Below are 15,168 nucleotides of genomic sequence, written 5' to 3'. Positions count from 1 at the left end.
GGGCACATGCATGGTTGCTGGTGGGAGTTTAAAGTGGTTCAACATTTTTGGAGGATGATTTGGCAAATTCGATAGAAATGTTCAAGGTACATCCAAGAGTCTTCTTCTAGGAATCACATCTGCTGAGATAAAGCACAAGTGTATAAGCCCTGGTCAGAACCCAGGATGCTACTGCGGGCTCCCCTTCCACGATAGGAAAACCTGGGAACAACCTGCATTTTTAGGACAAGGTGGCATCTATACTAATAAAAGGGATAATATGCTAATTAGACTGAACATCTTCCGGACGACCTTCCAGATGTCCTTCTGGATGTCCTTCCCAACAAAGCCATGTTGGCAGGGCCAAGGCAGAGGAGGTTAGAGGAGATCAGGCAGGCAGGGGAGAGCAGTTAGGGCAAACAGGCTGTCAGTGGAGAGCAGTTAGGGGGATCAGGCCAGCAGGGGAGAGCAGTTAAGGGGATCAGGCTGGCAGGCAGGTGAGCGGTTAGGAGCCAGAGGTCCTGAGGGGTCCCAGATTGGAGAGAGTGCAGGCCGAGCTGAGGGGACCCCCTTCCCGTGCATGAATTTCATGCACCGGGCCTCTAGTCATGATATAATTATCTAAGTAATTATTTTTTAACACTTCCTTGATTACACAATAACTCCTTAATAACAAGGACTTGTATGTATCTTGCTCTGAAATAGATCCCCAGCATCCACTGATTTCTAGTTGTGGTAGTCACTTAAATATTTGTTGAATTAATGAACAAATTGAGGGCAAAAGGAGGAGTGTTAGGAAAGGAATCAAGAATCAGAGGTTGTTCCGGAGGCAACCAATCGAGGTTTCTCTCTCTCTCTCTCTCCCTCTCTCTCTCTCCCTCCCTCCCTCCCTGACTTTTCTTTCCTCCCCTCCACTCTCTCTAAAAATCAATGGAAGTAATATCCTCTGGTGAGGATTAACCAAAAAGAAAAAAATACTAAAAATGGATCAAAGATCTAAATATAAGACCTGAAACAATAAATTACACAGAGGAAAACATAGGTACTATACTTATGGACCTAGGTCTCAGAGAGGATTTTATGAATTGGACCCCAAAGACAAGGGAAGTAAATGCACAAATAAATTAATGGGACTATTCAAACTAAACAGCTTCTGCACAGCAAAAGAAACCACCAACACAATAAAAAGACAACCAAATGGATGCAAGAAAGTATCTGCAAACAACAGCTCTGACAAGGGATTCATATCCAAAACATTTAAAGAACTAATACAACTTGACACCAAACAAACAAACAATGCAATTAAAAAAATGGGCAGAGGATCTGAACAGACACTTCTCCCAAGAAAACAAACAAATCACCAACAGCTACCTGAAAAGATGCTTAACTTCACTAGCTATTAGGGAAATACAAATTAAAACTACAATGAGATACACCTCACACCTGTTAGAATGACTGTTATCAACAAGACAAGGAATAAGTGTTTGAAAGGTTGTGGAGAAAAAGGAACCCTCATTCACTCCTGGTAGGAATGTAAACTAGTACAGCCACTATGGAAAACAACACGGAGGCTTCTCAAAATATTAAGAATGAAGTTACTTTACGACCCAGCAACCCCTCTTCTGGGTATCTACTCAGAATATATTTAAAAACATTTATTTGCAAAAATATATGCACCCCCAAGTTCATTTCAGCATTATTCACCCCCAAGTTCATTTCAGCATTATTTTGGCCAAGACATCAAAATAACTGAAGTGTGGGGGGAAAGGAGACATATATAATACTGAATGTAATACTTTAGACAATAAAGAATTAAAAAAAAAAAAAAAGAATCAGAGGTTGGCCCAGCCAGCATGGCTCAGTGGTTGAGTGTCGACTATGAACCAGGAGGTCTCACGTTGGTTCCCAGTCAGGGTATATGCCAGGGTTTGAGGCTCAATTCCCAGTGTGGGACATGCAGGCAGCTGATCAATGATTCTCTCTCATCATTGATGTTTCTATCTCTCTCTCCCTCTTTGAAATCAATAAAAATATATATGTTTTTTAAAAGAAAGAATCAGAGGTTGGATGACTTAATGTTTTCTTTTGTATTTGCTTAAAACCTATTGACACATTTGATCTTACTAGACTGATCATAACCATTTTTTGCTTCTCAGCAGATGTGGTTGTGTGTGATGTATGTTTTCATATTGTTTTGAGGCTACTTTAATGAGCTGACTATATTTCTATAATCTGAAATACCAGGATAAATCTATATTAAGTTGCCTTTGAATTGCTAATTATTTATTTCATGAATTACTTAGTAAATCAAAGTCTTTATATCTGAACTAAAGAAATATGTTTTTAATCACATTGAAGATTACTTGCTCATTTTGGACCTTAGTCAGTTGCTGAATTTTACCCATACAATGTATAAATCCCAAATTAAATTTGTATTTCTGTGTAATTAGTGGCAATATTTTGTGACATCCTCAAACATTTTCTTCTACGATATATTTTATATCTTCTACGATATATTATATATATATATATACATATATATATATATACACATGCACACACACACACACACACACACACACACACACACACTAGAGGCCCAGTGCACAAAATTTGTGCACGGGGGGGGGGGGGGTGGTGTCCCTCAACCCAGCCTGCACCCTCTCCAATCTGGGACCCCTCGAGGGATGTCCGACTGCCCGTTTAGGCCCAATCCTACAGGACATCCCTCTCACAATCCAGGACTGCTGGTTCCCAACTGCTTGCCTGCCTGCATTCCTGATTGCCCCTAACCGCTTCTGCTTGCCAGCCTGATCACCCCCTAACCACTCCCCTGCCAGCCTGATTGATGCCTAACTGCTCCCCTGCCAGCCTGATTGCCCTCCCCTGCTGGCCTGATCCCTCCCAACTGCCCTCCCATGCTGGCCAACTTGTGGCAGCCATCTTGTGTCCACATGGGGGCAGCCATCTTTGACCACATGGGGGCAGCCATCTTTTGTGTTGGAGTGATGGTAAATTTGCATATTACTCTTTTATTAGATAGGATATATATTTATTCCAGAGAGGAAGGCAGAGAGAGATAGAAACATCAATGATGAGAGAGAATCATCAATCGGCTGCTTCCTGCATGTCCCCTGCTGAGGATTGAGCCCACAACCCAGGCATGTGCCCTTGACCAGAATCGAACCCAGAACTCTTCAGTCCGCAGGCCGACACTCTATCCAATGAGCCAAACCAGCTAGGACTACAGTATACCTTTTAAGTACTTTTATTTCAAGGTTTCTTCTTTCTCATTTTTATCTGATAAAGAGTAAGTCTGATAAGTTGACTACATGTTTTATGACACAAACAAACAAGAAAGTCTCCAGAAATATAACAATTATTTTAAAACTAGGGCCCGGTGCATGAAATTCGTGCACTGAGTAGGGGTCCCTCAGCCCAGCCTGCCCCCTCTCACATACTGGGAGCCCTCAGGGGATGTCCCAACAGGGAGCGGGCCTAAGCCACAGTCTGGCCTCCCTTTGTGGGAGGCGACCGGGCTGATTAGGGGAAGGCACCAGCCCCATTACCCTGCTGCTGCAGCCACTGCCAGCCACCGCAGCCACCAAGGTGTTTTCATCAACACGGACTCTAGTCCCTTCACTGTGAAAAAATGACAACTTTCTTTAGGCATTTTCAAGATGTGTCTTTCATAGGATATGACATTTCTTTTTTTTTTATCCTTACCTGAGGATATGTTTCCACTGAATTTTTCCCCTTCCCTCTAATCACAGGCTCGGCCCCTGCCCAAGCCTAAAACCTCTACCCGAGGTTTTATGCTTGAGCAGAGGGCCCCCGCCCCTCCAATTGCCGGCTCGGCCCCTGCCCCACCCCTCCGATTGCCAGCTTGGCCTGAGGCTTTAGGCTTTAGCTGGGGTCCCCCGCACCTCTGATCGCCGGCTCAGAGTGACCAGGGTGCCAAGGATGTTCCCGGGACCCAGGTACGTATGCAAATTAACCACCATATTTGTTGGGTTAATTTGCATACTCACTCTGATTGGCTGTGGGCTTAGCGGAGGTATGGTCAATTTACATGTTTGTCTATTATTAAGTAAGATGACACATACAACTTAACGAGTCAAGGAGTTGGATTTACCCCAGGAAGGTGGTAGTGTAGGGAGAGTATGAGACAGCTTGTGCTGAGGAATCTATTCTTGCTCTGGGCCTTTCAGGGAATGTCAGGGTTTGGGTGGGTGGGTGGGTGGTTGGGATGGGGCAGTTAAGCCTCTGACACCTGAAGCAACTTCACAGACCCTTGTTGTGATAAAGAAAAGCAAAAATGATTTTATTCATTTGCTCTTGTCTTAAATTGGGTTCCCCAGAGCAGATCCTTAAATGGGGATTCATGTTCAAGTAATCCAGGAAATGATCCAAGGAAAAACTAGTAAGGAAGTTGGAAAGCAAGGTAGTAAAGGAGTAAAAACTAAGTAAGGGTATATTTTTCAGGTGAGGTCCCAGCCTCAGTCTGAACTCACCAGAGCTCTGGAACATTCACTGCACTACAAAGTTTGTGCTCCCTGGAGGCAAGAAAGCAGCTTTCACACTTATGTCAGGGAGCACTTCAGCTCTCTGAATATTGAGGTAAAGTGGCTCTATACTCACAAGTTACTGATGGGGTTTGCACATACATATAAGGTGTTAGGAGCAAAGCAGAAGCTGATAGATGAGAGCCCAGAGCCAGCAAAGTGATCCAAAGGAATTGGGTAGAACATACACATCATCTGCTGCAATTCCCCTAAAGTTTGAAATGCTGCTATTTTATTGACTTCCTTGCTGAAAAATATTCTGCTCTCTCTCTCTCTCTCTCTTTGATCCTCTGGTAGTCAATTCTTTAGTAGCTTCTTTTTCCATCTTTATTCAATACTAAACACATATATTATGCTCAAATAATTAGCCTCATCAGCTACTTTTCTCAAGAAAGTGTCCAATAATTAAGGAAGATATAATCATTATGCTTTTCATGTTAGGTCATGGAACTGTTTGTCAGTCAATAACTTGTTATTAATGAACAATTGATTGTGTTCTATGTTATGAGCCCTTTGTTAAATGGACTGACCACAAATTTTGCTGACTTTTTGAAAGGTTCTAAAACTTGCCATCTCTTAGTCACTTATTAAATTTTCATCCTAGATTTATTGAATCTAGTTAGAAAATAATTCAAAATGGAATATTCCTAAGAGTCACAGCCACATTAGCCTATGGTTATCAGCAAATCTGATCCATGGAGGGATTCTGTTACCCTTGAAAAATTCTTACACTATCTATCAGTATTAATGGAGGTCATTGTTCCAGTGAAACCATCCCTGAGGTGGAGATGTGATCTTTCAGGAGAAGCTATCATCCTGTTCAATTTTAACACACTCTGCATGAGGCTGTAAATGCATGGTTACTTCTCTCCAAAAGTTCAGTGCCAAAATAGCACTAGAGTGGCTCTTAAAATAAAATTCTGGAATTACTGTGTTTTTCAAGGACAGGCTCTTTGCGTATTTTGCTTCCTTTCTTTCTATTTTTCTTTTTCCTCACTTTGAACTCAACATTTATTTATTGAGTGCCTATTATGAGCCAGGCACTGTTGTAGGAGTACGGTAGGGAACAAAATATACAACGATCTCCCCTAATTGACACTGAAATTAAACATATGCACAAGGTGATTACAAACCATGGAAACGTTCTACATAGTCAGGAAAGTGAAGTGAGGGGTAGAGTGACTGTGATGACGCAGGTGTGGAGTGGGAGGTATCTTTGTAGAGGTCATTTGAGAAGGAGTCAGATCTGTAGTGATCTGGATGTAGAATTTTCTGGGTGGAAGGAATAATGAGTGAAGCACCCAAGCCAGCAACAAGCCTGATGTGATACAGAGAAGGCAGCCAGTGTAGCCAGAAAAAAAGATGAGGGAAGGTAGTTATGAGGTCTTAGAGGAAGGCAGATATCAGCTCATTCAAAGACTTATAGGCATTGAAAGGAGATTGGATTTTGGAGAATTCATAGAGGACTTTCTTTAAGTTAGAGAGGGACTTAACATTATTTTTTTTTTTAAAGAAAGCTTCCTCTTTTGTTGTTGGTGATGTTGTAAGTAGAAGCAGGGAGACCAGAAAGCAATGAGGGCAGGTAAGACTGCCCAGAGGTGCTGCAGACATTTGGTAAGTGATATGACACTGTATGAATATTGGAGAGAGAACTAGAAAGGGCTTGCCACTTAGTAACAGTAAATCCTTTATCAAGTTATTGAACTTTCCTTGGCCTTACTTTTTCCATCTGACTGATTGGGATGATACTCATGTACCTATTCACATCATATTCTTCTGAGGATTAAATACACTAGTATTTTTTTCTTGTAAAGCTCTTCTAACAATTTAGAACAAATAACAATCAATAAGTAAATCAATCAATAAATTGCTATTTTAAAACTATTATTATCATTGGATATTGGAAAGGAGAAATCAAGGATGGCATGTAGGTTGAGAACTGAATAACAGCTTATTGTCTGTGTGCATAGGTCTGTGATGGGCAACCTTTGAGCTTGGTGTGTCAAACTTCGCCAAAAAACTGAGCATAACTCGGGTAGTGTGTCACTTTGAGGAAAAAACATTATTTCGCAAATGTTTCATCCTCAGGAGCAGCAAATGTTTCATCCTCGGCATGCGGCTGCCTCAGCGGCCACATGTCATCAGAAATAGTTACGCGTGTCAGTGCTGACACGCGTGTCATAGGTTCACCATCACTGGCATAGGTAATGCCCTACAGTACTTTTGAGATGTGGAAGCCCTTAATCAAAATTTGCCTCTCTACTTATGGTGACAAGCCGATGACTCACTTAACTTTGCCTCACCTTTGCCTCACCTTTGCCTTCTAATCTATAAATAGGTCACATGCTACCTATCCCTCTAGTAAACATCAATAAAGATATGAAGTCAAATTGGATGCTACACCTGTCTTTATATACTTTAACTAGAGGCCCAGTGCATGAAATTCGTGCACAGTGGGGGCATATTATATGTTCAATGAATATGAAATTCAAGTATGTTGGTGCATGTGTTTATATCTAATGTAATGTGCAAACAAGAACAAAAGAAAAGAGAGGAAAACAGTTGTTGTTGGAGTATTTTCTGATCAGATCATAAGACTAAAAGACTGATTAAAATTGGTAAAGAAAAGACAATATTCCATGAGAGGTATAGAAGCCTTCCATACTGTGCACTCTAAAAGAATAACATGGATTCTATAAAAATAAAAATGATTAATGAATACAGAAACCCATTTAATTATCTCAGGACTTTTTATTCTTACAAGTTGTACAGGTTTGAGTCCTAGCTCTGAGGGCATCTTGGTTGCTTCAAAGTTTTGGAAATTATGGGTAAAACTGATATTAAAATCCATGTGCAAATTTTGATGTGGACATAAGTTTTTAGCTCCTTTAGGTAAATATCAAGGAGTATGATTGCTGGATTGTATGGTGAGAATATGTTTAGTTCTTTAAGAAAACTGCAAACTGTTTTCAATGTGACTGTGATATTTTACATTCTTACCACCAATGTATGAGATGTTCCACATCTTTGTCAGCATTTGGTGGTGTCAATGTTCCATATTGTTGCCATTCTAATAGTTGTGTAGTGGTATCTCATTGAATTTCCCTGATGGTATCTGATGTAGAGCATATTTTATATGCTTATTTGTCATTTGTATGTCTTCTTTGGTAAGATATTTGTTAAGACATTTAGCTCATTTTTAATGAACTTGTTTGTTTATTTGATTGTTGAGTTTTAAAAGTTTTTTGGTCTATTTTGAATAACAGTCCTTTATTAGCTGTGTCTTTTGCAAATATTTTCTCCCAGTCTGTGGCTTGTATTCTCATTCTCTTGATACTTTCAGTTTTTAAATTTTAATCAAGTCCAGCTTATCAATTAGTTCTTTAATGGCTTTTACCTTTGTGTCCTATTTGGAGTCATCACCATACTCAAGATCATCTAGGTTTTCACTTAAGTTATCTTCTAGGAGTTTGGGGTGTTACATTTAGATCTATGATTTATTTTGAGTTAATTTTGTAAAGAGTGTAAGGTTTGTCTAGTTTCTTTTCTTTCTTTCTTTTATTTCATTTACTTAGTTAGTTAGTTAGTTAGTAGTTAGTTAGTTAGTTAGTTATTTTGCACATGGATATCAGGTTGTTCCAGCATCATTTGATGAAAAGACTATCTTTGCTCCATTGTATTTTCTTTGCTCTTTTGTCAAAGATCAGTTGACTATATTTATAGGGTTCCATATCTTGGTTCGCTCATCTGTTCTATTGAGCAAGTTGTCTATTCTTCACCAATTACTGGATATTTAAGGTAAGTCTTGAAATCAGGTAGTGTCAGTTGACTAACTTTGTTTTTCTTCCTTAATATTGTGTTGGCTTTCTGGGTCTTTTGCCTCTCCTTATAAACTTTAGAAACAGTTTGTCAGTGTCCACAAAAAGCTTTCTGGGATTTTGATTGAGATTGCATTGAATCTATAGGTCAAATTAGGAGGAACTAACATGTTGACAATATTGGTTCTTCCTTTCTATGAACATGAAATATCTCACCATTTATTTAGTTCTTTGATTTTGTATATATTTTGTTAGATTTACAACTAATTATTTTACTTTTGGGTATAAATATAAAGGTATTGTGTTTCTAATTTCAAATTCTACCTGTTCATTGCTGGTATATAAGGAATAATTGACTTTTATATATGACCCTTGTATCCTACAATCTTGCTATAATTGCTTATTAATTCCAGAGTATTTTGTGGATTCTTTCACATTTTCTAAATAGACAATTATATTATCTACAAAGACATGTTTATTTTTTCCCTAAATTGTATAGCTTTTGTTTTCTTTTCCTGCCTTATTGCAATAACCAGAATTTCTAGTTCATATTGAAAAGGAAAGGTGAGAGGATACATCCTTGCTTTGCACCTGATTTTAGAGAGGAAGTTTTGAGTTTCTCACATTAACTATGATATTAGCAATAGGATTTTTTATAGACTTTTTAAACAGGTTGAGAAGATTCCCCTCTATTTTACTGGCAATTTTTGTCATTAGTGAGTGAGTGGTTTGTCAAATACTTTTCTGCATCTATTGACTTGATCGTGTAATTTTTTTTAGTCTGTTGATGTGATGGATTGTATTAATTATTTTTCAATTGTTGAACCAGCCTTTATGCCTGGGATAAATATCACTTGATCATGGTATATAATTCTTTTTTCTTTATTGATTAAGGTATTACATATGTGTTCTTATCCCCCCCATTGCCCCCCGACCCCCCAACCCCTACTCATGCCCTCACTCCCCTGGTGTCTGTGTCCATTGGTTATGCTTACATGCATGCATACAAATCCTTTGGTTGATCTCTCCCCCTTACTCCCACCCTCCCCTGTGTATCATTCTTTTTTATATGTTGTTGGATTTAATTTGCTAATATTTTGTTGAGGATTTTTGGATCTATGTTCATGAGAGATGTATATAATTTTCTTTTCTTGTAATATCTATGTCTGGTTTTGGTGTTAGGGTAATGCTGGCCTCATAGAATGTCATTGATTTCTATTCTAATTCCTATTTAGAAACCTTTTTCTAGAGTGGAAACAGATAATTAATATTAGATCTTTTTTCTAATATTTGCATTGATTTTCTAAGTGCTGTTTTTACTGAAACCTACAAATTTTGATAAGTTGTGTTATTTTCACTTAGTTCAAAATATTCTAAAATTTCTTTTGAGATTTCTTTTTTGGCACATGTGTTATTTAAAAGTGTGTTGTTTAATCTCCACAAATTTTGGGAATTTTCTAGTCATTTTTATGTTATCTATTTCTAATTTAATTCCATTGTGATCTAAAAGCAGACATTGTATGATTTATATTATTTTAAGTGTGTTAAGTTTTTTTTATGGCCCAGAATCATGGTGAATATTTCATCTTCATTGAGAAGAATGTGTATTCTGTTGTTCTTAGATGTAGGCTGTCAATGTAAATTATATTTAATAGATTAGTGGTGTTGTTGAGTTCAACTATATCCTTATAGGCTTTTTCTACCTGCTGGACCTATCCATTTTTAATAGAGGGGTATTGAAGTCTCCAACTATGATAATGAATTTATCCATTTCTCCTTGAAAACTGTCAGTTTTTGCCTCACATAGTTTGATGCTCTATTGTTAGGCACATACCCATTTATGGATTATTATGTCTTTTGGGAGAATTGACTCATGTATCATTGTTAATGCCTTTTGTTATCACTGATAACATCTTGCTTGGAAGTCTGCTTTCTCTGTAATTAATATAACTGCCCCTGTTGTGTGTGTGTGTGTGTGTGTGTGTGTGTGTGTGTGTTTACTAATTGTATTTTTAGTATTGTGGATGTTATTATTAGTACAAGTACTAAGCCAAGTCTGAGAGATCATTTGGACCTTATCATTATGTTCTCTTTTACATGGTGCTTTAATTTAAAGGTGAGTGTTGACCTCAGAAGAACCTGAGAGATTTTCTTCTCCAGTTCAAACACTTAACAATTACATGTAAATAGCAGTATTCAATTCAACATTATCCTTCAAATGGGTCTCCTCCATAGAGTGGTCCTTTTCAGAAGGATTGTATCCATTTTGAATTTGTCCTAAGGTACCTCATTATGCATATAAGTTTGGTTGATTTAAATTAGATTTAATAGCTTTATCTTTCCTATCCTGATTATTGCCATTCTTCCTTTTCTTCATTAGGACTGTGGCCATTGGAGGCAGGAGGCATAGGCCTTAAGATCTTTCTGAAATGCAAAGAAACCATCCTTGTGTTCTTCAGTCTTGAGATAATTTTCAACATGTGTTTCCATTCCATTTGATTGAGTATAGCACATTTATAGTGGGTATTTCAATGTCACTTCTGTACATTAGGAACACACATACAGAACCTCCTACAGAATCATCCTGATCTGTGCCTGCTTTCTCTTCTCTTCTTGTGTCTCTAGGTAAGTGTGAAATCGGCTGGGCCTACTACTGCACTGGAGCAGGTGCTGCTGCTGCCATACTTCTGTGCACATGGCTGGCTTGCTTCTCTGGCAAGAAACAGAAGCAGTACCCATACTAAGATGGAGCCACCAAGAAAAAAGAGGAGAAGATGGGCTGAAGGGGCTTGGAGGTACTAAAAAATCCGGCTACTTTCAAAAGGTGGAATAGTGGTTCTAATTAATACAATGCTAATGAAATAAAATCCAATGGAATCAGAAACTTTATATATTGTGGAAGGGTTGTACAAGATTTATAAAAGAAAGAGCGCTTAGAATGATAGAAAAAAATGGACCAAAGGCTAAAAATATTGAGGAGGTATTAGTTGTTTCTATTCCATAGAGTATTATTAATGTAGAACATTATGCAGGCAAAACAAATCTATATATGCACACAAGGGTTTTAGACTTTTTTTAAAAGATAAGGACTCAGATCATCAAAAGGGCTAGTAGAAACAGTATTATGTTGAGAAGTCGGGTAACCTGCAGATGTTCCCTGTAGGTCATGGCGCTTCTGAAAGCACACAAGCACATAGAGACATACATATTCACACATATGCCCATGCACAAACATATAAAATTGTCACAAAGACTGTACAGAGGTTTAGGTATGCATTACTCCTCTGTTTTTAATACACATTTAAAATGCTGTTATTGTCACTTTATAAAGCATACATTAAATCTAATAAATGTACCAATAAGCCACTCTATCAGTATTTTGTATATTCTGCATAAACTTTTTATGCCCTCAATATATTGTCACTGTTTATGCAGACCTTTACAGTGAAGCCTTTGTGTTTCAATATTATTCAAAACATGCTACATTTCTCTGAGTAGCTTCTGCTATGATATACTTATGAAGTAAAGGGGAATATTTCATTCCTTTTTTCAGGCATTAGATCTTGTTTCTTTTGTCTGTCATTATACTTTGCTGTACCACATTTATTTCAATATTCACTTTGTAAAAAAAAAAATGCTATTTTGTTTGTATTTGAAAAACCCTGTGAATAAACTCACTCTTTAATCAATAACTAAATGAGTCGTAGAGTCTTAAGTTCCCTGATTTGCTTCTTTAATCTCATGAATATAGCCTTTTGACTCCAATGGTCCTGTAAATTTTTCTTTTTCTTGTAAGGCCTGAGATTAATTCATGGGATATTAAAGGTGAGTATGAGATAGTTCCTGCTTTCAACTTGAATGCTTTGCAACCAGAATTCTAACTTCCTGTTCATTGCACTTCAATCACAACTAAATTTTTATGAGAGAAGTTTCTTGTTTATTTAAGATTACGTTTGAGAGGGCAGTGAGAGCCAGCTCGTGGTTCAGGAGGTGTCTGGGCCGACAGTCTCCTGGATGACGAGAGAGTCACCACAAGCTGCATGCGGCCTGCTGCTCCTTTGCTTTCTACATGTGCTATATCTTCAGCACGCTGTGCTAGGGAAATTTCACACCTCTCTTGCAGGAATCTTGGCCACTTGAGAAAGATTATCTCACACTCCTGATCCCAGCATAAAACCTTGGCTAAAGAGAAAAATTTTGACCCTTTCATGACTCCCTAACAGAACCAAGTCCTTCAGGAGCCAAGATTTGCATACCGGATGATGGATAGATTGTTTTATTAGGCAATGCTGAGATATTGCATCAGATCCTTAAAAAACTTCAGTTATAGGTAGCTTCTAAATTATATACTTTCCACATTTGGCTATTTATACATATAACTATATTTTCTGTTCTCTCTGTATAATTATCACCTTAACTTGAATAACTGAATATCATGCTTGCTTCTGGTATTTTTAATCATCCAGGGTGAGGATTCATGCTGCCCTGAAAGAACAATGCAAGAATCTGGCCAATAAAATTCTGGGCTTTTTGAGGCTTTGTTGCTATGGTAAAAGTCACTCTATTCTCAATTGCTTAATTCATAACGTGCTGAATGTAACTTGATTGTGTCTTGTCCACTGAGCAGGGGATTCACCACTCTGGGTTCCTGCAGAGAGGGTAAGATGGCACTTTGCTTCCTCAATTAGACCATCATTTTCCTATACTGCTGGTGCTTTTCAATTTTTTTTCATGGCACTTTTCCTGTCTCAATAGTATTATGACTTCTTAGCTCCCATTATCAAGTTGAAGTCCTCTATGGAATTCATTAAGGTCTAATTTCTGGAACAGATTTAATGACAACCTTATCATTTTTATATAGTTTTAATGATTTTTTTAAATTTATCTTTATTGTTGAAAGTGTTTCGGATATTCCCCCTTTTCCCCCCATTGACTCCCTCCCCTGACTTCCATCTCCTGCCCAGGCCTCCACACACTATTGTCTGTGTCCATGGGTTATGCATATATGTATATAAATTCTTTGATTAATCTCTTCCACCCCCTCCCTACTTCCTCTCTGAGATTCGTCAGTCTGTTCCATGCTTCTATGTCTCTACATTTATTTTGTTTGTCGGTTTACTTTGTTCATTATATTCCACATATAAGTGAGATCATGTGATATTTATCTTTCTCTGACTGGCTTATTTCACTTAGCATAACTACCTGGAGAGTAGTTTTTATGATTTTAGAAATTAGTGAACTTCACTAGATTAGAAGGTTGATCGCTTTGAAATGATTACATGTTTATCAAAAGATAAACCTTTATATCTTAAATTCTGACTACTCATATATGGTGTCTTTTTTTAGAGCAAGCAAAGGATATTTATTCAGAGCTTTTATAACAAGACTGTCATCCATCATCACTGTGTTTGGCAGAGACACAAATACAGGCAGAGACTGGTAAATATTTATAGTGGGGAAAAAGAGAATGCTTCAGGTATGCCCTGATTGGAGTTTGTTGAATTGAGGAAGCTGTAAGCAGGCTAACTGGTGTGTCCTATGTGACTGACTAGAAAAGGATATTTGGCTTTCTCTTGTTATTCCTAAATTGAAAGTGTAGACAAAAACTAAAAAAAACCTGACAAATATTAACCAAATCTAGATTGGTTTGGGACAATTACTCTAAGATTATTGTTTACTTTCCTGGGTTGGTTACTACAGACAGTAGGTTGGTTTCCTAGACAGGTTGTGGCTTAGTTTTATGTTTATACTAGAGGCCTGGTGCATGAAATTCGTGCACTCGAAGGGGGTGGTCTCTCAACCCAGACTGCACCCTCTCTCACTCTGGGAGCCCTCAGGGTATGTCTGACTGATGACTTAGGCCCGCTCCCTATGGAGCAGGCCTAAGCCATAAGTTGGACATCCTTAGTGCTGCCACAGAGGCGGGAGAGGCTCCCACCACCGCTGCTAGCTAGCCAGCCATGAGCCTGGCTTCTGGCTGAGTGGCGCTCCCCATGTGGGAGCACACTGACCACCAGAGGACAGCTTCTGTATTGAGCATCTGCCCCCTGGTGGTCAGTGCATGTCATAGCGACCAGTCATTCTGCTGTTCAGTCGATTTGCATATTAGCCTTTTATTATCCTATCTAATAAAAGAGTAATATGCAAATTGACCATCACTCCAACACACAAGATGGCTGCCCCCATGTGGACACAAGATGGCCACCACAAGATGGCCAGCAGGGGAGGGCAGTTGGGAGGGACCAGGCCTGCAAGGGAGGGCAGTTGTGGGCGATCAGGCCAGCAGGGGAGGGCAGTTGGGAGAGACCAGACCTGCAAGGGAGGGCAGTTAGGGGTGACCAGACCGGCAGAGGAGGGAAGTTGGGGGTGACCGGGCCTGCAGGGAAGGGCAGTTGTGGGGGACCCAGGCCTGCAGGGGAGAGCAGTTGAGGGGGACCAGGCCTGCAGTGGAGGGCAGTTAGGGGTGACCAGGTCTGCAGGGGAGTACAGTTAGGGGCAATCAGGCTGGCAGGGGAGTGGTTAGGGGGTGATCAGGCTGGCAGGCAGAAGCAGTTAGGGGCAATCAGGAAGGCAGGCAGGCGAGCAGTTGGGAGCCAGCAGTCCTGGATTGTGAGATTGACATCTCTCAAGCGGACCCAGATTGGAGAGGGTGCAGGCTGGGCTGAGGGACACACCCTCCCGTGCATGAATTTTGTGCACCGGGCCTCTAGTATAGTATAAACATCAATCAAAACGTCAAACCTCAGGGAAGAAATTGTGAGGTAACCAGAAACCCAAGAATGCCTGAGAACGCCTTTCTAGCCATG

At 39.2% G+C, this 15,168-nt stretch overlaps 1 protein-coding gene across 1 annotated transcript in view; it reads left to right on the top strand.

Moving 5' to 3' along the window:
• Window positions 1-12,053, top strand: part of LHFPL6 (LHFPL tetraspan subfamily member 6) — a 275,595-nt gene extending 263,542 nt beyond the window's left edge. The window contains exon 4 of the mRNA XM_008152063.3: window positions 10,988-12,053. Within this exon, the coding sequence (XP_008150285.1) occupies window positions 10,988-11,106 (119 nt within the window). The 3' untranslated portion in view covers window positions 11,107-12,053. The remainder of the gene's footprint in view (window positions 1-10,987) is intronic.
• Window positions 12,054-15,168: the final 3,115 nt, after the last annotated feature.

This window comes from Eptesicus fuscus, chromosome 8 (assembly GCF_027574615.1).
Source record: "Eptesicus fuscus isolate TK198812 chromosome 8, DD_ASM_mEF_20220401, whole genome shotgun sequence".
NCBI lineage: Eukaryota > Metazoa > Chordata > Mammalia > Chiroptera > Vespertilionidae > Eptesicus > Eptesicus fuscus.
The sequence above is the reverse complement of the archived record's forward strand: the minus strand, read 5'-3'. Positions and strand labels throughout refer to the sequence as shown.